The sequence below is a fragment of the Oikopleura dioica genome, chromosome XSR, assembly GCF_907165135.1.
Source record: "Oikopleura dioica chromosome XSR, OKI2018_I68_1.0, whole genome shotgun sequence".
Lineage (NCBI taxonomy): Eukaryota > Metazoa > Chordata > Appendicularia > Copelata > Oikopleuridae > Oikopleura > Oikopleura dioica.
Window position 1 is genome coordinate 11,963,918 of NC_137294.1, and position 23,749 is coordinate 11,987,666.

Genomic DNA, 23,749 nt, shown 5'->3' on the forward strand with positions numbered 1-23,749 from the left:
TTACGGAAAAGTCAAAATGAAAATGCTCGCTAGTATTTTTTCTGGCAGTAAATTCTAAATGGCATCGCGGATAAAATCGGGCAGTTTGAGCTCAGAAACGACCTGCAGCGGCGACATCTTTGAAATTGCTGCTAATTCTAGGACTGATTGTGTTCCAACTTGCTCATACGGGCGCTGCTCTTGTCATTTTGAGCTGTTTTGCACGGAATTGAATCTTTCTCGAGTCTTTGAACATTTCCTATTTCCACGCATTTGTCCCGGAACTCTGAATATCATTATTAGATATTCTAAAAAGACAAAGAAATCAGCTCGTTATTCGAGCTAGGCCTATTCTATTGCTACTTTGGACTGCTTGGTTAACTAGTTTTTCCATCCGTTGTCCTGATTGATTGCATTCTAGCACAAAAAGCTATGCTCGACATGGATAAGTAGGCTGAACAGTCGACTACTGTAGATTTTTGCATAATTTGCCCTAAATCGTCGAAAAGGATTTCATTCGACAATTTCAACTTTAGACAAGTGCTAACCTAATTCTTCGGCCTGAATTTCTTCCAAAGGCTGCGCTGCGAGTGATTTTGACAACGCTGACATCTTTTTTATTTGCTCTCCGAGACTATCATCTTCAGAGGCCATCTGTCAAATAAGGTTTTTTTTTGTTGTTTTGCTTTCGCTTATATTTTTATTCAGTCAATCTTTTTGTATTCAGACCAGTTACAAAAGTAATAATTAAATAGTAGTAGATCAAGTTTTAACCATTTTGAACCAATTTCCTTTTGCATTTCGTCATACATTTCGGAATCGGACATGGTTTCATCGGGTTCTGACTCAGACTCTGACTCAGATTCAGAGCCGGACTCAGAGCTAGACTCTACGTTTTCTTGCTCCTTTGAACCACCCTGGCCACCTGGCCACCTTTTCACGGCTCTTTCGATGACAGCCATAGTTTCGCGAACTTGCGCGTCTCAAGTGGGGATCAGAATTTATCCTAATCAAAAAATGCGGATAAGCAAGGAAATTTTCTCTTCCTTGATTGCAAATTCTCTTTTGATTCTGATAAGTTTGAGAATTAGAAATCGCTTCTGAAATCAATTTCTCATGATCAATTCTGATCCCGACGCTACAGCAGCTACAGGGGTCGCCATCGATAAAATTTACAGAGAAGGGCTGATTTTAAACCACAGCGACCCACAACTGTATAGTTGGAAAACGGAATCAAAAATAAGTTAGAAGAATGTTAATTAATTAAACCGCCCCTGGTCTAAAAAGGAAAGCAGCGGGTAGTGAAACTTAACGAAAAAAGAGAGGGACGAATGGCGACCCCTAGTGATCTTTAAGTTTTTCATACTCTTCTTCGGCTTTTTCGGGATCATGGTAACTCATGTTCTGTTACGTCAACAGAATCGCTAAAAAAGACACGGGAAAAGGACACTTTCAAAACGGGAAAAAAAGGGATTATTGGAATTCTTAAATTATCCATTCAAAAGCATAATTATATTTACAAGAGGAGTTTGGAGGGTGTTATCCTTTGATAGAGAAGATGAAGCGGTAGGAAATTGAAAAGATAGAAACAGTAGTTTTGTTTTTCTCCGTTGATCCTCGGGAGATAGAAATCAAAAAAGAAAGTAAGGTGGCAAAGAAAAGGAGACAACAGTCAAAAAAGGGTATTATAGATAGAGATAGTCTTTTGGTTCTGCTTTTAAGTTTGTTAATTTAAAGTTCATTGCTGCTTGATTTCGGGAGGAATCATCGGCTCCGAATCCGCCATGACGGCAGCAGCCTCGGCCAGGGCGGAAACTTCTGTTCCTCGGTAGATCGCGTTGTATTCTTGCAGCTTTTCTTTGATATCCAGAATTTCAGACCTGAAAATAAATGATCAATAATTTGATTTGTGCTTCGAAGCCTGTTGAAGCCTTCCACGGAGACTTTTATTGATAACTACTATTGCCATCATTCTAGTACTGCATGACTGGCCGATTTTGGACAGAACAAGTTCGACCAAAGGGCCTATTTCTCTGATAATTTATCAGAGACCACGAAAACCAGTCAGCTCTAGGCTTTCGACAAACCCTAGGACCGCCTGAGAAAAGATCTATATTTACCTGACTTGATTAATTTTCTCCCTCAATTCCATGTTTTCATTTTCCAAAAATCCCGTCCTCATCGTCGTCTGATTATCCCGAAGTCTTCGAGACTCTCTCGATCGCTTCGCTGCGAGGTTGTTTTTCCGTCTCTTTCGAAAGAAGAATCGTTACGTTTGCGATAAGCGCTTATCAGCAACTTACCCTTTCCCAGTAGAGTTCGTCTTTTTGGTGCGCCGGCACCGGTCGTTTCTTTCCTTTTGGCTTGATCAGCGGTTCTCCCGGCGATTTCTGAGCAGCGATTTTCGGAGTCGGGGGGCCGTTTTCTTGAATCGCTTCTTGACCAGTCTGTCCTTGCTGGTTACTCTGCAGCTGGCTGCTTTGCTCAGATCCGCTCAAGCTCACCGGCGACGATTGCTGAAATGTGTTGTCTTTCATCACTCCCTGGATGTAGCTAGTTTGTGGTGCGATTTTTGCTCCATCGTTTTTCGCTGAAAATAAATTTTGAATTCAAAGCGCGGCTTCTCGGTTTTAACTTGAGCACCTGTTTCGACGATGAGATTGTTTCCCGCTTGAATGACGTTTTTGACTTGATCTCTGATGATGAAGACGCGGACCTGGCCACTTCCAGTTGCCTAAAAACGAGTTAGTGCTTTTTCTTTCATTTTAAGGTGTTGCTTACATCTCCTGGTTGTTGAACTGTGATAATCGACTGCTGTCTGGACTGATCGTTGCCGTGTTGTCCGTCGTTTCCTGAAACAAATATCATCAGAAGACTTTCTTTGGCCTAGGTAAACAATGTCTACTAGACATCATGAACAGAATCTATTTGAGTCAATTTAATGAATTATATCAACAGAAATGTTGGTCGAAATGGGCATTTTATCAAAGTAAGAGAACATTTATTAAAATCTTTGTGAAAAAATATGATCGAAATTTGAAATTTTGGTCATTTGAGAAAGAAAATAAGGGGTTAATCATCCATTTGACTATACAAAATAAGGTATCATTTTGCTAGTTTCCGGAAAAAGGAAAAAAAAGACTTTTGATTAATCCCACTTCATGATCATTGATCATCTTTGTTTATCTAAGTTTTTCTTACCAAGAAGCTCTCTCCTCAAGTTCTGGTCATTCATGCAGATTCCGATGTTCTGAGCATTGTTGATTCCGTTGTCGCTGAGGTGCGGGTGTCCTGGCTCATTAAAATTCAAATAGTTATCTAAGTCCATCTTTTTGTTTCTCGTAAGAACACTGTTTTGGAAAGTGGGGAATACGTAATTCCGCTCTGGCGCGCTGCTGAAACTCGTCGAAAAGAAACTATTTGACTTTTTCTGTTTTACCAGGAGCTCGAGAGTCAGACACGCCCAGAAAGGAGCTCTTACATAACCCTCCTCTTTTTTTTCTTTTTCGCTTTTTGAAATCAAGGAAGAGGAAGGAGTCTCCTGACGTGAATTAGTGAACTCCGCGAAAATCAACGGGTCCAATTTTTACCGATTTCGGCATCGGGTTAACTTCTTTCGCCACTACGAGTTACAGTAATCAACTGAAGACTATTCTGTTTCGCGGTTATATAATTGTTACACAATCCAAACGATCAAGCCTTCAAGAGAGGTCAATTTGTAAAATGGGCAAAACTGAGAAAGAGCACGAGACTTTCTCCCCACACCTTATTTTTTACGAATAATGCATATTTAGCATGAAGTTCCATCTCACCCAAAAAAAATAAGCCGCTTGCGGCTTCGAGATACAAATACGAATTAGCCAGGCATAGCGGCTAAAGTATCTCGAAGCCGCAAGCTGCTTTCCATTATGTTCAAGTTCGATTTTTACCCAAAAAATGTCCTAGAGAAAAAAATCCAAAAAGGAACGCTAGAATCTGTAATTTGCGGCACCCTTCCTTGACTGTATGAGAACGACTTCTTGCGCTTTCACAATTTGCTGCCCGTTGTTGTTGTGCGCCATTTACTGCGTATTATTGTGACTGTAACTTTACAGCTTCACCGATTTCTAACTGAACAGAAACTCTATTTTTTCTATTTCTGCTATTTCAATTTTAGCAAATTTCAAGAAATCGGTTCTTTCGATAACTTTTTTATTCACAGAGAGAAAAAAAGGGATTATCTGATAGATTTTCTGAGGTCTAGGATTTTGATATTTCTAAATTGAAAATAGGTAAACACTAGGTGAAGTAAAGAGCATCGGATATGTGACAGTGAATCAAAAAAGAAACAATAAGATTAAAATTATAATCATTCGGAAAAAGGGAAAAGCGTATTATCTGTGTGTAACTGAAGTGAACATCGAATTTTAAAAAGATACAGACATTAGTATTATCTCACAATGAGCAAGAAAAGGTGAATCAGAAAACGAGCCAGTTTTTTTTTCTACACTGCTTTCTTGAAATAGCGACCTTTTTCGTCCAGCCGATCAGCTAGCTGGATGGAAAAAGACGCTATCAGAAGAACGGATTGTAGAATTTCGTGATTGCGGCTTCAAGTGTAAATTTAAGTAAACATGTTTTTTTTCGTGAAATTGAAATTTTAAATAGACTAATTGTAGAAATGAGTTCAAGCTGAAGTGCCGGGACTAATGTCATAGTCCTTTTGGCTGCTAGAATTGGTCACTACTCGCTTGTAAACAACTTTTTCTTTGATCAGGGTCTTCTGCGGCGAGTTTTGACCACTTTCAGCGAGCTGGGCAGCGACCAGCTTTGCGTAGTGGTTATTTTTCGTCATTAGTTCGTCGTGATTTCCAGTCTCCACGACGTTTCCTAAAGAGCGTTAATCAAGCTATTGACCAACTTTTTGCCAATCCTAGCTTGTAAAAACAGCGGCACAGGGAAGGGGAAGTACACCTTTCATTTTGACCTCTAATCACTCTGACCCAGGTCTTATGTGACTCTTTTTGGAGGCCAAAAACAGGGGTGCACTTCCCTCTCTTGACACATTACTTTTTAGCTTTCCTCTGGTTATCTTTACCTTGATTGATAACGACAATTTGGTCGGCGTTTTTAACCGTAGATAGTCGATGCGCGATGAGAATGATGGTCATGTTGGCCTCTTGCTGAATTCTGTCGAGCGCAGCTTGGACGATCTTCTCAGAAGCAGCATCGAGCGCGGAAGTGGCTTCGTCGAGGATCAGAACGCACGGCTTGCGGACGAGACTTCGAGCGATCGCAATTCGCTGCTTTTGGCCACCTGACAATTGCTGTCCTTTTTCGCCACACTAGAAAATGAGACAATTGAAAGATGGCTTTTCGGCTTATCTACCTGTGTGTCGAACTTGTCCGCCATGTTCAAAATGAACTCGTGAGCAGAGGCCATTTTCGTCGCGTTCTCGATTGCCTCGTCGACGTCGTCCACTTCAAACGGCCCGTAAAGAATGTTCTTTTGAATGCTTCGCGCGAAGAGGACCGGTTCTTGCTGGACAACAGTTACCAAACGGTGGAGACTAGAAAGAAAAATCATTTCCAGCTGAAGAAGTTGCGCAGAACTGACCTTTCGTGAGTGTATTTTCTGACATCAACTCCGTCGAGCAAAATGTCCCCGTCATTTCGTTCGTACAATCTGGTGATGAGCGAGACGATCGAGCTCTTCCCGCCACCGGAGGCACCAACAAGCGCAGTGACCTTTCCTTGCGGCGCGGTAAACGACAGTCCTTGCAGAACCGGCTGTTTCGGTCGAGTTGGATAGTTGAACTTGACGTTTCTGAACTCGATCTTTCCCTCGATCTTGGCAGGAGCGTGCTCGCCCTCGGACAAGTCGATTGCCGCCTGACGATCCATCAGTTGGAAAACGCGTTCTGCAGAGCCAACTGCTTCCATCAAGCCTGTGTACACGGCACCAATCGAGCCGATCGCATTTCCCAAACTCAACTACAGAATTCATTTTCAAAGTGCAAGAGGAATTTTAAACCAACCTGGTAAAGAACGAATGGAATGAGCGTGTCCCCACTGATTCTATCTTCAAGGATGAGATGTCCGCCATACCAAAGTGTCGCTGCCGCGAGACCGTTTGAAATGAGGATGTTGCCGGACATGTATCCGCCCATGTACCACGCTTTCGTACGCATCCAAGTATACACCAGCTGACACTTTTCTTCGTAGACGTCGGACTCGCCGCTTTCGTTGGCGAACGAGCGCACAGTTCTATCAAAAGAAGTGAAAATGGACGAGTAAGTGTCAATACCGAATGTTTCCAAAAGCTTCCTCTGCTGCAGATCCAGCATCAGCCAAAGTATCCTGGATCTTCTCCTGGAGCACTCGCCACATGTGGCCGTAATAGCGGCCGAGGATGAAACCAAAAGGAAGCCCAATCACGGTCAAAAGCGACAACTCCCAGCTGAGCTTGACCATCAAGACGATGGAGCCGACAATCGTCACCATCGAGCGCAAGAAGATGTTGATATTGAGCGAGAGTGTGTCCACCATCTTCGAGCAATCGGCAGAGAAGCGATTCGTTATGTCGCCAGTTCGGACGGAGTCGAAAAATGATGTTTCTGAAATGGAAGAATTTGTAAAATAGGACTGACATAAAGGGCAAAATCAAGAAGCCGATTTCGCGCTTCCCATGGCTTTTGTTTGAATAGCTCGAAGCCGCAAGCGGCTTCTCGACCCGTCAAAGACCAACCTTGTTTAATGACTTGTCTAAACAGCTTCGTCCTGAGCCGGAGCGTCATTCTGGCCATGACGAGCGTGAACAAGCCGGATCTGCAGCCAGTAGCGACGCCGGTGGAAATCGTCACCAAAATGATGATAAAGATGTTGCGCTTGAAGCTCTCGACGTCTTGATTGACGACGATGTCGTTGATGATCTTGCCGATGAACCAGGGATTGAAGAGATCGGAGCCGGCGGCGATGAAGAGCGCGACGAAGGCAAGGACTATCACGTGCAGATCTGGGCAGGCTTCGGAGAGGAGACGGCCGATCGCTTCGCAGGCGCCGTATTTTCGCTTCCACACAAATTTCGCTGTTTTTCGCGTTTCAAAATTAGAATTATTCGAAGAATAATTAGTAGACTGAATTAAGGATCGTAAAAGTATTGGATCGGTCTGAAATCTTGGAAAAAAGATAAATATTGGAGTTCCTCTAGGTTGATTAGCTCAGCTGCTCCTAGCGGGTCATGTATCCCGCCGTGAAAAGATGGTCTGGTACGCCCTCTTTCGGCCAATATCGTGATAAAAGCGTCCACTCATTAGTTTGTTGCTATCAAAAATATCGGATTGAAAATGAACGAAGATTGTTGATGAGTGAACGCTCGAAGTTACTATTACACTTTCGAGTATACTATTTAAATGAAACTTATTTATATTATCACGTTGATGTGCAAAGTGTTGTATTAAGTAAAAGGAGGAAATAAAATATCTACACAAGTAAAAGAGTTCTTCTATAAATTATTAAATTGAAACGGTTCCTTTGAGTTCTCCCTCGTCTTCTCCCTCTGCAAGAAGTGGTTCCTGATCATTGTCGTTCGAATCCGTAGAAGATTCGTTCGGATCGCCGCTGAACCAGGGAACAGTCATCGAAGCAAGAATCACGAAGAGATTGGTGTAAAAGCATCCACCACTGCTGTCGCGTCTCAAGACAGGGCGATCGCCAGGCAGAATCGTCGGACTCCGACAAAAGCAGGATTTTGATGAGAAAGTAGATCCCGAACGCGCCGAAAAGGGAGGAAAGGCCCATTCGATAGTGCTCCACGCTCGCGGAGGATTTCGATCGCCAAACGCCGACGACAATCCCGAAATTGACGAAACCAACGAAGAGGAGGCAGCAAGCGACGTCCGTCAAGTCGTAGTGAATGTCCCAAACAAGGACGTGCTCGTCGTGGTCCTTGACGCGGCATTCGTCGAAGAAGCCAAAGCGCAGGAGCGAGAAAAGACCGACCACGAGCGAAACGAGGCCGAGAAAGCCATGGATCGATTTGGACTTTACGACTTGAGATTGAAAACAGAACATGTCTAAAATTGCTGGGTATGAAGCTTTTGAAAGATTTTTTTAAATAAATAAAATCAATCTTTTTTCAGTTGAGTTTTAAAATAATCAGTGAATGAAGAATCAACGCAGAATTCGCCGCTCTAGGCTCTGCACCCTGTGTACAAGACCTGACTCAGGTTTTTTACACAGGTTGCCCAGCCCAATTAGCCGCTAGAATTCGCGGAAAAGGAATTGAAAAACAGAAATTGTGAGAATTGAAGTTGTGTAATTGAAGCTGTATTTTTGGAGGAGTCGGATTTTCGGACTTGTTCGTCTTTTTTTTTCATTTTAATTTTGGCGCTGTCGGAGCAAAAGGGCTTTTTCTCTTGTTGACGAATGAGCAGGACGCATTTCTTGGCGACGTACTTGGCCTGGTCGTGGTTTTCGACGAAGGCGTGGGGAATCGTCTCCGGCAGCAGTTGCGGAATCTCTGGAAAGTCTCGCTTCATGTCCAAATAATACGACATGGGCACCCAATCGTCAGTCTGCGAGTACAAAAGCGAAGTCTGTCGCGCCACCGCTCCAATCGGTGATCTGGCCGGCGCACCACTTGTTTCATTTCGTCGCAGGCCATCGTCGTGCAGCTCCAAATCGCGCGAACGAAACCAATAGTTCAAAATAAAAAGTTAAAAGTTTAAACCGGTCTGTTCCGGAATCTGGTCAAAAACGGCTTTCTCACAAGCTGATGGTATTTTTAATTTGATAGTGGAAATGAATTTTGAATGACCTAACAGAGCACATGTCGTCGACGATGACTTCGCTGATCAATTCTGGGCTGTTCGGTCGGGCTTTTTGATTGAAGACAGAATCAGGTGGCGGGGAAGAATTGAGAGGATGAAGAAAAAGACTTGGACAAAGAACATGCTCCTGATTTTGGGCTATTTTGTGAGAGAAATCAAGGGAACATATCAAAAAGTAGAGTGGGCCTTTGTTCTCTCATACAAACAAGTGAGAACGTGCCCTTGTTCGTTCATTAGGCCACGTCACCTTACAGATACTGCAAATTAAATAGCCCTTGGATATAGCTATTGAAGTGGGGCGTCAGATCCTTGCCCCTAGGCGTGATGGCCATTCTTTCGATAGTTGGAGTAAGCCCAATCGCCAGAAGAGTATTCTCGTGAATGCAGTCCAGCATCATTCTAGCGCCGATCGAGTGGCCCATCAAAATCAGCCGCGGATGTTCGTACAGGCCCAGTTTGTCGATGATATAGTGCTTCTGCTTCATCTGCGAGTGGAACATAAGTTTGGACTTGTCGATGTTGCTCTTTTCTTTTGGCACGCTAGAAACCATCCCAGCGTGGGAAAGAATGTGGATCTTCAAGAACGATTTATGAATATTCGAAATTGAGAAATTACTTGAAAAAATGGATTTGAAATGTCATTTTATAATCTTGAAATCGTTTCCTCGCAGTGGCAAAGTTTGAAAATCTCTTCTGCAAAAACTGAATAAAATCTGGCGACTCCCGGATTTCCGGAAATTAAAACAATCGAGTACTTGGGCTCCTCCCTTTTGAGCGAAATGACTTGCGTCCAGACTCCTTGGTACTGAATCCACTCTTCTTCGAACTCGTATTTCTTCTCTGGCTCCTGCGCTTCCATTTTCTCTAATTACAGTAGTTTTCAGCGCGAAAGTCCCTCTCCAGAAAAAATACGCGAATTTGAAGAATCATAAGAATCACGCCGCGCCGCGCTGAAAATTGAAAAACGCGTGGGCGCGCGCCAAAAGCTCCAAACTTCAATTGAAATCGCCCGCTTTCAGAAATTCTAACGAAATTCTAGCCAGGGTTTGAAATCTGACGAGCTCACGAGCACGTGAGCACGTGAGTGAGCTCGATGAGCATGCTCACGCGTGCTCATGCTCACAGAATTCTGCGCCCTTCGTGCTCACGCGTGCTCATGCTCACCAATTATAGAGCACAGTCGTGCTCACGCGAGCTCATGCTCATGGATCTCTGGAAGGGCAAATTCTGTGCTCATGAGCACGTGAGCGCGTGCTCATAGCTCACATTTTGACGTGCTAACAGTCGTTTACGACTCAAATTGGCAAATTTTATAAGCAGTTCTAACTTGGGGTTGCGCTGGCGGGATTTTTGGGCCGTCTCAGCCCCGTTCCTTGATTTCTTAATTTAAGGGGCTTGACGGCCCTTCGGGCCGTCTCAGCCCCGTTCCTTGATTTCTTAATTTAAGGGCTTGACGGCCCTTCGGGCCGTCTCAGCCCCGTTCCTTGATTTCTTAATTTAAGGGCTTGACGGCCCTTCGGGCCGTCTCAGCCCCGTTCCTTGATTTCTTAATTTAAGGGCTTGACGGCCCTTCGGGCCGTCTCAGCCCCGTTCCTTGATTTCTTAATTTAAGGGCTTGACGGCCCTTCGGGCCGTCTCAGCCCCGTTCCTTGATTTCTTAATTTAAGGGCCTTGACATTGGCTAGGACCTTTGAGGTGATCAATCTCAGTAACGTTCCCAACCCCACCCTCACCCATTGTTGTTAAACTTCAAATTATCCAAGATTTTAATTTTATTATGGTTTTTATTTAAAATTTTGAAAATACTCTAGGCTTACTAGCAGCTCATAAGCAAGTGAGCATGAGCTGCTCATGAGCACGTGAGCATGAGCTGTTCATGAGCACGTGAGTGAGCTCAATGAGCATGCTCACGCGTGCTCATGCTCGCGAAAATTTTAGCACCCCCGTGCTCACGCGTGCTCATGCTCACGAAAATTTTAGCATCCCCTGCTCACGCGTGCTCATGCTCACTGAAATTTGAGCATCCCCTGCTCACGCGTGCTCATGCTCACTGAATTTTGAGCACCCACGTGCTCACGCGTGCTCGTGCTCACGCAAAATTTTCAGATTTCAAACCCTGATTCTAGCGGAGGATAATATTTATGCCAAAAGCGTTGATAACTTTAATAATTGTATAGGAGCTAAGAAATTTATTTGAATAAAAAATTATTACAGTGTCATTTTGTCAATGTGGGAAAAGGCTTGGTCCGAGATATAAGATGAATGAAAATGGTATTCTCGGGACCAAATCATGACCCCTTTCTTTCTAGTGCTTATCTGAAAGCCCATGATCTGAGGAGTTGAATGGTATGTTACTTAGGGTCTGAGTCATTGAAATGACGTCATTTTGCTCGAAATAAGGCTCTTATGGGGAGAACCTATGTAGTGCCATAACTTTTTATTGAACATATAAAAGTATAGTGATTTTGGGCTTATTCGTAAGAGGAACTTGAGATCTAGGTCGGGAGGCATAAACCGCGTTAAACCGGCCGGTTTCAAAATTTTGACCACGTGGTTGACCGGGTGGTTGGCCGCGATTTTCCTCTCCCGACCTAGATCTCGAGCTGCTCTTTCGAATGAGCCTAAGATCAATATACTTTTATATGTTCAATAAAAGTTATGGCACTACATAGGTTTTCCCCATAAGAGCCTTATTTCGAGCAAAATGACGTCATTTTCAATGACTCAGACCCTAAGTAACATACCATTCAACTCCTCAGATCATGGGCTTTCAGATAAGCACTAGAAAGAAAGGGGTCATGATTTGGTCCCGAGAATACCATTTTCATTCATCATAATGCTAAGAATTTTTATTGTATCAGTCGTTGCAAAATGAAAAGGGTACACGACGCTTTCAGCAAAGCGACGAATTCAGCAGGACATTCATTGTCGAGGAGCAGGGGCTGACTTGTTTTCATTTGATAGTTCTGCCAACCGACTGTTCTTTTCCACCAAATCTTTCTTGAGGCTTTCTTGTTCCGCCATGTTGAGCGATCTTGGTCCGGGCTGCAAATCCGAGCGAGAGGAAGTTCCCAAACTTCGAATCAAATTGATGGCTGGGGGACAAAAGTCCAGCACCAACTCCTGGATTAGCTATAATTTTAAAGATGAATATTTCGATGGGCACTTGGTGCTCTATCGAAGGCGGTGGTTGGGACTACTGCTGCTACAGGACCGATCTCGGAGTCGACCACATCGATATGCCGATTTGGAACCTCTACGGTCTCAGAGGAACAAACGAGAATCTCACAGAGCTCAGACCGTTATTTGTAGAGCTTCTTGACTTTATCAAAAATTTCATCTTTTTTATCTCGAGCAACATCTCTTCTTCTCTCGGCACGTCATTTTCGCGTGCAAGAGAAGGTCGAACTAGAGAAAAACCATGGACCAGGACCAAGCTCAGTACCAGAAGCTTGTCGCGTGGCTGAAGCTCGGGCGTTGGAGACAATCGAATCGGGGCAATCGGGTAAGTAATTAGAATGTAAAATCTACCGGTTTTCAGGGGTATCGGGAACCCGTTACCGCTAGTGTTTTGACCTTCGAAGAAAGGTCGCTTCGGTAGCTATCATCTCAATAAGATATTTTTCAGTTTTTCGCGAGTTCTTCTCCACCTGGGAGTTGGCGACTCACCCGCAATGTCATCGGCTCTACAACGACTTCCGCGAAGACATTATCCAACAATCAAGCGTCCCTGGGCTCGGCCTCCGTCTCATCAACGAATTCCTACAGTTCATCGACGAGAAATTCAAAGTGCTAGCGCTCGACGAAAAGATAATGGACCTCGACGACAAGAAACACCTCGGACCGCCGATCCGAGAAACTTTCAAAGAATTGGAAGCGTTCGTGGGCGCATTCAAGCAGGACATCTTCAACCGTTTTCCAAGTGGAAAGAACTGGAGAAAGCACGAGTTCGTCTGCATGGCTCGACTGTTGAAATATCTGAGCAAATGTAAGTTTCAATAGTAAGAATTACTTTTTAATCATTTATTTTAGATCTCACTCCGAAGTTCATCACGCCTTCTAGCGGGATCTTTGAAAACGACATCCAGGAGATCATCTACGGCTTCGCGCAAATCTGTCACAATATCTGTGAAAACCTCGTCACTCTGACCGAAAAAGACTCGAATGTACTCCTCGCTCTCGAGACTGTTCTTATTCCGCTCAACGAATCGATAGGCAACATGGCAGAAGCTTTAAGTAAATTCACAGGTTCTAACTTCAAACACCTTCACAAATATGCTGCCTTCTCCGTCTACAGCTTTTGTCGAGTACTCCAGACGATTGCTAAACGAAACGATCTTGATAAAACGAAGCAGCGCGAGATCGTCGAGACCGGGCTCAAAAATCTTGGAGGTTCCTTCAAGTACGTCTCCTCGATTTCCAGAGACAATGACAACTTCACAAATCTGCAGCATTGGAATCTCATCGAACTGACAATCAACGAGCTTGCCATTACTTGCGAAACAAACAATCTTTGCAGCTACAAAAACTCGAACAGCATGACAATCTTCAGAGAGATGGAAATCGATCTTCGTAAAAACCGTCAACCCTCAAAAATGGACATCGTCTACATGAAGGCATTTCTCAATCAACTTTTTCTCAGCCTTATAAACGATGTGGTTTTCCGAGAATTCGCTCTTCGATATGTTCGGAGTACAAAAGAATCGCGCGCCCAATTCTTGAGCATATTAATCAGCACGCTGAGCGAGTATGGCATCCCGCAGAAAACTGAGGCCGTTGTGCTTATCGTCGACACCCTTGTTGAGTTCGGAGACGCCAAAAACTCCCAGAGGAAGATCAAGACCTACTCAAACTCGTCATTGCTCAGCTGCGAGAATTCTTCCCGAAGGAGACGAAAAATATTGCAGCAATAAGTGTTTCCATAGAAGATGGCAATGATGAGCTGACGACAGTCTGGAAGATGCTGTCCGTTTGGCAACGCGATCTTCAAGCCGCGTGGAGCGAGAAAATGGCAAAAGTCACTTCGAAGCCCCCGACACTCGACGTTGAAAAATTATCCAAGATCAAAGTCAAAACTCAATTCAAGAAGACTTCTTCTGAGTTGCAGGTATGCAACTATGTCAACACGTTCTACATTGCGGCGCAACTTCTTTTGATTCTTGGAAAACGAGAAGCTGGGAATAGGATCCTGAAAGACTTGCTTACAGCCCTCGTCGACTGGTATTTTCTGAAGACTAAAATTATCGCTTCTGTGAGTGAGCTTCTCGGTGATCTTGTGATGGACTTGGGTTCGTCACTTTGGGTTGCGCGGCGGCATTCTCATTTCTCTACCCAGCCCGAATACAACGAGGATATTCATAAGACCCTGAAACGAGCGAATATTTGCCATTTGACCTCGAAAGATAAGAAACATCTTGCTTTTGGTTATATGATGTTCCAGGATGGCATCCCAGAGACCAAAAAGAGCTCCATTGGTTGGAAAGATGAGTCTATCACCCGAATCATGTTACAAACCTCTCTCTCTGGATCTTCCGGCTGGTCAGATTATCATGACAAGGCCTTTGGTCATGTGGGCTCGATGATAACTGCGAATCAAACAAGCGGCCTTCGTTATGCGATTCAAATCATCATCACTTTCCTTTCAAGTGCATGCGATCGGCGATTCTACAAAACGATCTTCCCTACTTCGGCGAAGGCCGAGGGTTCAATGAAAGTCCAGAAAATTGGAAGAGAAATCATTGCGACCCTGCGTGCGCTTGAGAAAACCATCTGGATAAGTGTCGACTTCATCGATGATCTCATCAAACGAGGCATGTCGACCGAGGCGAGAATGTTTTCCAACGAGCTGCTTGTTTTATCCGATATTTGGGGATTGCAGACTGCCAACATAATGGCAAAGACACTCCAAATACGAGCACTGGAGCTTGAAGGTCAAACGAGCAAGTGGGAAGAGGAAATTCAAGCTCTTTTAAAAGTCTTCGATATCAACGAGGACAACCCATTTATGCGCGACGTCAATCCTCAAGCCAAAGCACAGGCGATCTCACTTAACTCGCAAATGGCAGAGAAAATAAGGAAGAAAACGGAAACAACAAAAGCCTTCACATTTCAACTTCCAGTTCTTCCTAAGATTTGCAAGCTTGATCTCGATGTTGCGCGGAACTATGTTATTGCACTTACAACTTTGTTCCGTGTTCATCCAGATCCTACTCGAGCTGTCAACGCTGGCCTGCTCCTCTTTAAAGAGATCGCTATCGCTGGTCATCAACTATCGCAGCTACTCCTGGAGCTTGCATACGTCATCGTTCTTCGCGCGACGGAACTCGATAGACCATCTGACGCTGTCGAGTACGTCAAAATTGCTCTCGACCCTGTCCGAAACTCCGAGAAAGCCAGTCCAAAGAAGTGCGGCCGATTCGCGAAATTGCAAGTGGCAATCGTCATTTACAATAGAACCTTCGACGCGAACAAGGAAAATCTTGAGCCAACCTCTATTCTTTCGAAATTTTTCGATAAATTAATCGAAATGAACAAAAAGGATACGATAGAGAATGCTCGTCTCCTGAATTTCGGTTCACGACCAGCCTCTCCAATTGAGCCTGAGATCGAAACAATTTTCAGTGTGGGAGATTCGCCTGAGAATATTTCAGAAGAGGCAGACCTGGATGAAGCTCTCGCGACCGCCAAGAAAAACAGCGACATGGAAACCATCAGAGCGATTTACAATCTACGCATAGGGCAGATTCTTCGCCAGGAACAAGTGTCCCAGCAAAGCACGATTGTCTTGAGCAATTCTTCGAAGCTCGCCGCGCTTCACATTGATGTTAACGGCATTGGAGCAGTTCTTGAGGCGCAGTACTACGCTCATGCTCGCATGTCCAACAATGTCAGCTCTGTTCCGGAAGAGAATTTGAGACAAGCCGAAGACATGGCCGAGAATATAAGCATTGAGTTTCCTTTCCTACGACAGGAACTGAAGGACACCGTCGTCTTGGTGAGTTTGATTCCAGCTCTTTCGAAGACATTATCCTGCACATACGAAAATTGCCTCGCACTTGTCACTCGTTTGGAGCCCAACGGGAAATGTATTTCGATCGGATTCGATGGTCATGCACTTGCCAAAGAGGCTGTGCAAATGCGCGACATGTGTGACAAGATTTCTGAAGAGATTGGCAAAGATGTCAAAAACCGTACCAAATGGTGGAAGGTGCGCGAGAAACGAGAAAAGTACTGTAAGGATTTAGTGCTGTCTGTTCTCCCAGGTAAAATATCTTCACTTTGGCTTTTTATATATGACATTTTAGATGTTCTTGGTCCGGCTCTTGCTCTATTCACATTCTCTGAAAGCATTACTTGGACCGATGCAGTTCCCAAGCCCAAAAACTCTCTTCACGCCGACTTTTTGAGCCATGCGATTCGGGCTTGGTCTCATATGAACACTCTTGGCAAGACGAATGTCGCTGGACTCGTTGGAGTGAATAAACTGGATCTCGATCATCTCGCAAAGAACCACGTCTTTGAAGAGTTGGATTATCAGCGGACAACCGCTACATATCTCATCCTTGGACGAGTGGTTCAATCGATCGCCATGGAAAGGATGCCTATTTGTCAGGGAATTCAAATGTCTAGGTAAGAACTTGTTGCTTTGAAGGTTTGGAATAGCGTATTTCTAGGATGCTTTCTGTGAGGCACGCGGAGTACATCCTTCGACAACCGGCGAGCAAACGGTCGGTAGACATCTCAAATCTACTCTACGTCGTAGACAGCCAGGACAACCTAACGACTTCGCCCGCGACAGTTGGAAACTTCTTCAAGAGCGTCCAGCAATGGGATGGCTACGTTTCCATCAGGCCGAATTCAAGGGAGTTGCTTGAGAAACTAAATAAATTCGACCTCTACGTCTTTGCTGGGCATGGAAGCGGCTCCGACTGCGTTGGCGGCTGGGGACGTGTGGCCAGACAAGGTGTAACAAGCACCATGCACCTTTTCGGCTGTGCTTCCGGCAGACTTCTCGATTATGGTCGAACTGAACCGAGGGGTGCAGTGACATGGTAAGTTTGAAAATATATGGCAAATATAAGGTAACTAAATCAAAATTAATTCAGTGTCTTGAACTCTGGCTCTTCATCAGTAATGGGCATGCTCTGGGACGTTACTGATAGAGACATCGACCGATTTACGTTACGCTTGTACAAAGACTGGTTCTCCGCGGCGAGCAACTCGTCTAAAGAAACAGGACCGTGCCTCTCCCGATTCATCAACGAGTGCTCACGAGGTGAATAAACTTTGTTTATCATCAAGTTTTATCTAATTTTTAGCCTGCAAGCTGCCATATGTCGTCGCCGGTGCGACTGTCAACTACGGGCTAATCCCTATCTGCCACAATAGTCCTCAGGGTTGGGATAAGGGATTGCCTGAACAAATTGACTACGAAGAGTCGGGCACGGTCGATTTCTTTACCAAAATTTTTGGTAAAAAGATAGGTAATAAGTCCGACCGTTTCCCCAAAAGTAACTGGGAAGATTATCAAAATATGTTTATAGTTCACATCTTTACTGCCACACATCTTCAAACTTCACCGTTCTAATAAATACAAACCTCCCAGTTATTATATCGTGGTGGTTTTATCTTGCATTACGGCAGATGACAAAGACCAAAGAAAATCTTCTAAACTATGTTAAAGAGATCTCCTTTTTCAAATATTTCTTTTTAGTTTGTATTTTGAACTACAGAATCGATAGTCGTGGGAAGAATTGCACTTATTTATTTCTTGTCTGCCAAAGAAGTCAAAGAGTTTAGAGTTCATCGTTTCCTCGCTTGATTTTGAGCAGCTCGACGTCGAAGAGAAGGGTGGCGCCGCCGGGGATGACTCCTCCAGCTCCTCGGTCGCCGTAGTCCAAGTGAGGTGGGATCGTCAGTGTTCGCTTTTCGCCGATGCACATGTCCAAAAGGCCCTGAAAATCAATGGTCAACAAAAAGGAAAAGATCTAGTCAAGATCGTCAAGAAAAATTGGGGCGGATTGCAAAAATTAGAAGAAAAATTGAAGTTATTGAAGTCGAAATACCTGGTCCCATCCTTTGATGACCATTCCAGCGCCGAGGGTGAACTGGAAGAGTGGTCTCCGTTTGCCCAAGTCGCCGTTTGCCCAAGTCGCCGTCTGCCCAAGTCGCCGTTTGCCCAACTTGGGCAGACGGAGATCTTAGGCAAACGGCGATGTGAATTTGTTTTTAAATTGATTGGTCATAAAATGATAGAAGTAAGGCGACAATTTCATTATCACCACTGAGTCTGCTAATTGCGGTCTGATTTGCAGAGACTTTCAGGTGAAAACAAAGGTTGTCCTGTGATGTCTTTTGAACGTTTTTTAACAGTGGATCCTTGACAAGACCACCACAATTTTATTAAATTGTTTTTCGATAGTTGTACCCGATTTTCGAATGAATTCTTGAGCATAAACACGTAAATAAGAGACGAAATGAAAAAACAGTATCGTGGACTCTAGGGAAGCTTTCCGAATTATGACATCGTTTACATTGATAAAGAAGAGCCTTCGTAATGGATGGTCTAATTATGAGAGTCGCTTAATTCTCAATCAAAGTCCTAATAAACTATTCCCGGAAGAGTTTATCAAGAAGAAAAAAGGCTCCGGTTTACTGAGACTGGATCGTTATTCGGTTGTCATAAGATAATTTGTGCATTTGATGTTTGTAAATCAAGCCTGAGTACTCCTCTTCGCTGGGAAGAGGTTTTGGGAAGAGTTTCATCAGTTTTCCCCTTTTTCTCTTTTTCTCACTACTCACAATGATTGTTTTCCCTCAGTTTCAGTCTGAAATAACTCCAAAAATAGAACGAACCGATTATAAATCGCAAGAAACAGCAATATGTAAAACCATCAATTCAACCAAGTTGGGGATTAGCGCTTGTGAGGACTCGGCGCATCCATCGTTTCCTCAATCTATAGGCCTCGTACGTAAAACTAGCGATTTTACTTTACCACTTAAAATCTATCATATCCTGCTGGTTTTGATTTCATAATTCAAGATGAGAAATTTCCCGATTTTAGTAATTATAAACTGAAATCAAAGTCTCTTTTGCGCTCATAAGGTTCTGAAACCTTGAATTAATCTCTTTAAATTGAATTATGATTATATTTTCAATTTGATCGCCGTCTGCCCAAGATCGCCGTTTGCCCAAGTCTCCGTCTGCCCAAGTTGGGCAAACGGCGATCTTGGGCAGACGGCGACTTGGGCAAACGGCGACTTGGGCAAACGGAGACCACTCGAACTGGAAGGGTTGATTTCTGTCCCGGCTGGAGTCGAACTTCTTTCCGTCAATCAAAGTGCCAGTGTAGTGCATCGAGCTCATTTCAAAAAGCTGCAAAGAATGGAGAAATCAGAAAACTTGAAATTGAAAAATAATCTTCAGGAAAATGATTCTCAAATAAAATTCCTCGAAGAAGAAGCTGCAAAGAAAAATGCAGGTTGCATGGATGGGTGTCGATGAGGGAGGAGCACTAGCGGACGAAGCGGACAAGTCAACTTGCAGAATGGTGCGATAAAAAAACGAGAATTCGAAAAACATTTTTTACGTAACTGTATTATCAGAATCTGAGATAGATGGAGCAAGTTTTTTTCTGAAAATATGAATGAGAAAATGAACAATTGCACAGGCGCCCACGAACCAGCTTAAACATGTGGACCAGAAAGTAAATCTGCTCGCTTTATTTTCTTTCTCTTCGTCATCTTCAATCCGGAATGGACCAAGAGTGACGAGGTGTTCTGGATGATGGTCTAACGAAGAAGCTCGCCGTTTTCGCCGATCGGAAGAAAAGATTGGGTTGGTGAGATCGCCTAACCGGCAAGTTGATTGACAGGCTGGGTCTTACTGAGGGTTCTCTTTGTTAGTTCTTCGTCAATTGACCTCAATGCACGTGGTCGGTTCAATAGACCACGGCGACTTTGAGCCGCCGTAATTTCTCTTGTGATAATCCATTTGACCTGATTTTTGTAATGTGAGCTTAGATGACTAAAACGAACCACTTTGTGAAATTTTGGAAGTTTTCTCAAAAGTGGTGGCATTTTGCAGTGGATTTATCTTTCACTCTGCAGCTGAAAATCTTGATAGATGAGTGTTCAAGCTTTCCACCGATATGTATTATAACATTTTGCTTGCCGGAAACGCAAGTTAGAGCTAGAAGTCTTGAGCGCTCTTTATCACACTCCGACCCCTTGTTTTGAGCGCTTAGTCGCTCGCCCGTGTATTGAGAAGTTAAATTCTTGAGATTGAACCCGTGGCATTAGCTTTTCGCAGGTCGCAAATAATCACATCGCACTAAAACTAATGTCAGCCTTCGTTTGGAAGTGATGATTGCCTGAATGTAGACGAAATTGGAGCCGGGAAACCTCAGCGTCTTCGTCTCGAAGCGATCTTCCTTGTTGAGCCGTGGCTGGAGAAAAGTAAAGGAGTCCGCGGGACAGCCGTTGTACATCATTGGATAGGAAACAGTGTTGCTAGAGAGAAAATAAAGAGAGTTGAAAAGTGAGTCAAGTTACAACTAACTTGGGTTCGACAGAAGGAGCCGACCAGCAACTCTTCGTGAAAATGTAAAAATAATCCATTTGAGTGATCACTTCTGCACCGAGATAAATGCGTTGGTTGAGGGATTTCGGCAGAGGAAAGGATTGAAATGGGTATCTTAAAATAAATTAAAGAATTATCTTCCATGCGTTTGTTTATTTTTACCTGGTTAGATAACTGGAATTATGGTAGACATTCAACCTGAAGAGGAAATCGCCCTCGTTTTGAATCGCTCCCATTCCTCTTTCAAGGTCACTTATCAGTAATCACTCTTGCTTTTACCAAATTATTCGTTGAAAAAAATTCAACTTGTGAATTATTTTTTGTTTTGAACCGTTCCCTGTCACCATAAAGTCCGAGATAACATAAACGGGCATAATTTGCGCGGACACTTGCCAACTCGTCTCATTCACGTACTTGTTGTCGATTCGACCGAGGCGATCAATCACGCATCGAAATAAATAAATTTCGCCGTAGTCTCTGTAAACGCCCCCGGTCAATGCTGGTGCTCGGCTAAATTTCAAGTGCTTTTAATATTTCTTTTTGTCGGAATCTGACCTTAGGTTGTTCTCATAAATGAACTTGGTCGGCTGGTTTTCGTCGTATCTCATTCGCGTTTCGCACTCAGTAAACCTGAAATTAGAAAACACTGGCTATCTTACTGGAAAGAGTAGAATACTTACTTGTACGAAAAGACGACAAGTGGCACTCATCATGTCGAAGCCGAGCAAATAGTCGCCAAGACTCGATTTCGGCATTCTCACAATAAAACGGTCGTTGATCGTGTCGCATTCAACGCTTGGAGTGTATGGCGGTAAAAGTGTCGCCGTCGTCGATGTTGTCGTGCTCGTCGTCGTTGTTGCTTGTGCCCCGAAGAAGCCTTCGCAGCCTTCCGGGCGTTGACACATGTACCCATCTTAACTTTCGAGATGAGCAATGAGCAAATTACGATGAAAACACAGCTTGCTTTTTCTCGCAAAATTCTCTTCTATATAAAATTATAATAGATTATTTTTAAAGATAAAAACCGGTTTGAACTGGGCGCGTCCGGCAGAACCGGTTAGTCAATAATTTGACCTTTGATCCAAGGTCCTTATTGACCTTGATTCGCGCTATGGAACGTACTTACTGTATCCTTAATATCGCAATCTTTGCCGTAAAAGCCGCTCAAACACTGGCACCAATAACTGTTCCATTTATTCTCGCAATTGGCACTTCCGGACGCAAAGCATGGTTCCAGGATCTCGCACTTATTGAGCCGCGTGTACATGAAGTGATCAGTTTGATCCGGGTCGCCGAACACTTCAAACGCCTCGGCCCAGTCGCAAGTTTCCTCGTTGCATTCTCGCTCAAGATCCGCAGGCTGCCCTTCTTCCGCTAGGGTGTCGTCTGGTGCGGAAGGGTCCGAATTCATTCGCCTTAGAATCAAAATCTAGCCAGTTCCTCATTTTCAAGAAAAAAAAGCTTCCAAAGATAACTTACTGTGTCTCATCAAAAATCCACTGGCTTCTTCTTTGCTTATTTCAGGAAGACTTTGGACAGCCAAAGCACTCAAAGCGAAAATACTCAAAAATAGTCGAAATGCCATTCTCTTTACAAAATTGGACTCTGCGGTAAAATCTCGTTTTAAATAGTTCGTATTTTTGTCGTGAACTGGTCGGAACTAGTTGAACTCAAAATCGCGAAAATAGCCCATCTTCAGGGCTCCAAAACTCCAAAGTTTGCATTTTGGTCCTATCAACTCTTACTATTTTCAGATTTCTTGGACCCTAATCTTAAAATTTACAGAAGATTTTTTTTATTTGATAATTTTTTCTTTAGAAAATTTTTCAATAAACCAAGGTACCTATTTTTGACTATTCATTCCTATAAAATGCCCTGCGGGCATAGCCCAGACGCCACAAGCCCTACCCTAAGTAAATGTCCTTAGAGTTAGCTTTCAAAAAAATGTATCATATGCCACTATTGTAAAGGGTTGAAATTTCAAAATATTTGGTTCACTTTCAAAATACACTAATTTTCTGCAGCTTTAGTCGCAATTTCCGGGAGATCGAGAAGAGATAGCCAAAAAGTGCATGAGGAGTTTTTCGCTCCAAATTTTCTGAGGAATCCAAAAATGCGGGTCAAAAAAAGAGCCTGAGACTTGGCCAAAATCGACCACCCTAGCCTTAAGTAGGAACGACATCGCTGATTTCCCATTTTCCATGAGCAAAGTTCGCTGCTCCACCGATTCCAATGACGAGGACTTCGAAATTCTAGTTCTTGCAGCCGAAAGCGGAAACTCAGGAATGCGTTAAACGCTAGGTAGTATATTTGAGCTGGCTCTTTTATTAGAAAATGTCCAAAAGTTCCAAAAGTACCAAAACTTTGGATGCTCCGCCTTTTCGATCCAGTTTAGCTATCAGGGCGTGTGATAGTGGAAAATGATCGTTGCGAAGAGAGCTAGGTGTGCATCTAGGTTTCATCCCTTCAAAAAATATTTTCAACCCTTTATCACTAGTACCTGATTTTCATAAAAGGGATGAGATTTTTTTCGAGGGATGAAACCTAAATGCACGCCTAGCTCTCGTCGCGACGATCATTTTCATGTATTGCATGTCATGATAGCTCAAGCGACATGAAAATGGTAAGCGTCCAAAGTTTGGTACTTTAGTAACTTCCGTCACGTTTTATGACCTCATAAGTTCGAAAATTCGCCAATCTTTCCCACTCATCCAGGGTAATTTTTTACATTCTTTCTTATGAGCCAATAAAAAATGGGGTAAGGATTTCACTCAGAAATCCTTATTGAAATTCGTCAATGTGGCAAAAATGACTTCATTCTGAGATACAATGCTAAGAATTTTTATTGTATCAGTCGATGCAAAATGATAAGGATACACGACGTTTTCAGCAAAGCGACGAATTCAGCAGGACATTCACTGTCGAGGGGCAGAGGCTGACTTGAGCGACCCGACTTGCTTCTCCAGCATATCTTCAATTTCTTTCTCCAATATCCGCTCTTTGAGATTCTCAATCTCGATCTTCAACCTTTCGTTTTCATTTAAAAGTTCTGCCAACCAATTGTTCTTTTCCACCAACTCTTTCTTGAGGCTTGCTTGTTCCGCCATGTTGAGCGATCTAGGTCGGGGCTGCAAATCTGAGCGAGAGGAAGTTCCCCAAGTTGGAATCAAAGTGATTGAATAGGCTTGCGGAAGAAGATACCATCTTTTTGTTCTCATGTTCTGGAATTGCTCGGACGGTTGGAAATTTCCCTTGCACTCTTTTCGGGGCGAGATACTACACCGCGCTACTAGCCAACATATGGGGGCGCAACGGAGCGCGCGCTGATATCAAAAGCATCTGAAAGAGCAAGGAAAACCGACGGCACTGAAAATGTAAC

At 43.6% G+C, this 23,749-nt stretch overlaps 6 protein-coding genes and 1 long non-coding RNA gene across 8 annotated transcripts; 1 reads left to right on the plus strand and 6 right to left on the minus strand.

Annotated features, from left to right (window-relative positions):
- Positions 1–11: 11 nt before the first annotated feature.
- Positions 12–1,422, minus strand: LOC145707070 (uncharacterized). 2 transcript variants are annotated; one of them, XM_081784547.1, is made up of 5 exons: positions 1,325–1,422; positions 771–966; positions 528–633; positions 239–265; positions 12–143 (listed from the first exon to the last, which is right to left on the minus strand). In XM_081784547.1, the coding sequence occupies exons 2-5, from the start codon at positions 939–941 to the stop codon at positions 55–57; spliced, it is 393 nt and encodes a 130-aa protein (XP_081640673.1). In that variant the 5' UTR covers positions 942–966; positions 1,325–1,422; the 3' UTR covers positions 12–54. The 2 variants fall into 2 exon arrangements, with proteins under 2 accessions (XP_081640673.1, XP_081640672.1); XM_081784546.1 differs by having other exon boundaries at positions 12–265.
- LOC145707069 (uncharacterized) lies at positions 1,357–4,093 on the minus strand. The gene is made up of 7 exons (XM_081784545.1): positions 3,976–4,093; positions 3,181–3,254; positions 2,761–2,831; positions 2,623–2,713; positions 2,283–2,569; positions 2,100–2,230; positions 1,357–1,859 (listed from the first exon to the last, which is right to left on the minus strand). Exons 1-7 carry the CDS (start codon positions 4,038–4,040, stop codon positions 1,718–1,720), a joined length of 861 nt encoding a protein of 286 aa, XP_081640671.1. The 5' UTR covers positions 4,041–4,093; the 3' UTR covers positions 1,357–1,717.
- A 56-nt stretch (positions 4,094–4,149) lies between these two features.
- Positions 4,150–8,031, minus strand: LOC145709381 (ABC-type oligopeptide transporter ABCB9-like). Its single transcript, XM_081787061.1, has 8 exons — positions 7,585–8,031; positions 6,707–7,094; positions 6,266–6,575; positions 5,997–6,225; positions 5,576–5,952; positions 5,348–5,528; positions 5,057–5,303; positions 4,150–4,848 (listed from the first exon to the last, which is right to left on the minus strand). The coding sequence occupies exons 1-8, from the start codon at positions 8,029–8,031 to the stop codon at positions 4,646–4,648; spliced, it is 2,382 nt and encodes a 793-aa protein (XP_081643187.1). The 3' UTR covers positions 4,150–4,645.
- A 3,904-nt stretch (positions 8,032–11,935) lies between these two features.
- LOC145709382 (uncharacterized) lies at positions 11,936–17,381 on the plus strand. The gene is made up of 8 exons (XM_081787062.1): positions 11,936–12,164; positions 12,418–12,777; positions 12,822–13,361; positions 13,595–16,051; positions 16,094–16,418; positions 16,463–16,840; positions 16,895–17,064; positions 17,108–17,381. Exons 1-8 carry the CDS (start codon positions 11,936–11,938, stop codon positions 17,374–17,376), a joined length of 4,728 nt encoding a protein of 1,575 aa, XP_081643188.1. The 3' UTR covers positions 17,377–17,381.
- Positions 17,382–17,582: 201 nt separating this feature from the next.
- Positions 17,583–17,963, minus strand: LOC145707156 (uncharacterized). Its single transcript, XM_081784646.1, has 2 exons — positions 17,855–17,963; positions 17,583–17,743 (listed from the first exon to the last, which is right to left on the minus strand). Exons 1-2 carry the CDS (start codon positions 17,876–17,878, stop codon positions 17,585–17,587), a joined length of 183 nt encoding a protein of 60 aa, XP_081640772.1. The 5' UTR covers positions 17,879–17,963; the 3' UTR covers positions 17,583–17,584.
- A 1,402-nt stretch (positions 17,964–19,365) lies between these two features.
- LOC145709712 (uncharacterized) lies at positions 19,366–20,126 on the minus strand. The gene is made up of 2 exons (XR_014134929.1): positions 20,079–20,126; positions 19,366–19,664 (listed from the first exon to the last, which is right to left on the minus strand). It is a non-coding gene; the product is annotated as an uncharacterized LOC145709712 (long non-coding RNA).
- A 7-nt stretch (positions 20,127–20,133) lies between these two features.
- On the minus strand, positions 20,134–21,886 carry LOC145709383 (uncharacterized). The gene is made up of 7 exons (XM_081787063.1): positions 21,493–21,886; positions 21,051–21,283; positions 20,926–20,990; positions 20,785–20,880; positions 20,350–20,484; positions 20,193–20,300; positions 20,134–20,161 (listed from the first exon to the last, which is right to left on the minus strand). The coding sequence occupies exons 1-7, from the start codon at positions 21,779–21,781 to the stop codon at positions 20,134–20,136; spliced, it is 954 nt and encodes a 317-aa protein (XP_081643189.1). The 5' UTR covers positions 21,782–21,886.
- Between the last annotated feature and the right edge of the window lie 1,863 nt (positions 21,887–23,749).

Bases quoted from the DNA above. Each gene is read 5' to 3' on its own strand.
- LOC145707070 (XM_081784546.1), bottom strand. From the start codon at position 941: ATGGCTGTCATCGAAAGAGCCGTGAAAAGGTGGCCAGGTGGCCAGGGT. The intron at 634-770 runs GAAATTGGTTCA...CTTATTTGACAG, and splicing joins TGTATGACGAAATGCAAAAG to ATGGCCTCTGAAGATGATAG. The intron at 266-527 runs GTTAGCACTTGT...AATGATATTCAG, and splicing joins AATTCAGGCCGAAGAATTAG to AGTTCCGGGACAAATGCGTG.
- LOC145707069 (XM_081784545.1), bottom strand. From the start codon at position 4,040: ATGGCGCACAACAACAACGGGCAGCAAATTGTGAAAGCGCAAGAAGTC. The intron at 2,570-2,622 runs GTGCTCAAGTTA...ATTTATTTTCAG, and splicing joins CAATCTCATCGTCGAAACAG to CGAAAAACGATGGAGCAAAA. The intron at 1,860-2,099 runs GTAAATATAGAT...ATTTATTTTCAG, and splicing joins GAGAAAATTAATCAAGTCAG to GTCTGAAATTCTGGATATCA.
- LOC145709381 (XM_081787061.1), bottom strand. From the start codon at position 8,031: ATGTTCTGTTTTCAATCTCAAGTCGTAAAGTCCAAATCGATCCATGGC. The intron at 6,226-6,265 runs GTATTGACACTT...TTCTTTTGATAG, and splicing joins GAAGCTTTTGGAAACATTCG to AACTGTGCGCTCGTTCGCCA. The intron at 5,304-5,347 runs GTAGATAAGCCG...CTCATTTTCTAG, and splicing joins CGGACAAGTTCGACACACAG to TGTGGCGAAAAAGGACAGCA.
- LOC145709382 (XM_081787062.1), top strand. From the start codon at position 11,936: ATGAATATTTCGATGGGCACTTGGTGCTCTATCGAAGGCGGTGGTTGG. The intron at 12,165-12,417 runs GCACGTCATTTT...GATATTTTTCAG, and splicing joins CAACATCTCTTCTTCTCTCG to TTTTTCGCGAGTTCTTCTCC. The intron at 13,362-13,594 runs GTAAAAACCGTC...ACCCTTGTTGAG, and splicing joins AGAGATGGAAATCGATCTTC to TTCGGAGACGCCAAAAACTC.
- LOC145707156 (XM_081784646.1), bottom strand. From the start codon at position 17,878: ATGGTCATCAAAGGATGGGACCAG. The intron at 17,744-17,854 runs GTATTTCGACTT...ATTGATTTTCAG, and splicing joins TCATCAAAGGATGGGACCAG to GGCCTTTTGGACATGTGCAT.
- LOC145709383 (XM_081787063.1), bottom strand. From the start codon at position 21,781: ATGAATTCGGACCCTTCCGCACCAGACGACACCCTAGCGGAAGAAGGG. The intron at 21,284-21,492 runs GTACGTTCCATA...TCGAAAGTTAAG, and splicing joins CGATATTAAGGATACAGTAA to ATGGGTACATGTGTCAACGC. The intron at 20,301-20,349 runs GTTAGTTGTAAC...TTTTCTCTCTAG, and splicing joins GCTCCTTCTGTCGAACCCAA to CAACACTGTTTCCTATCCAA.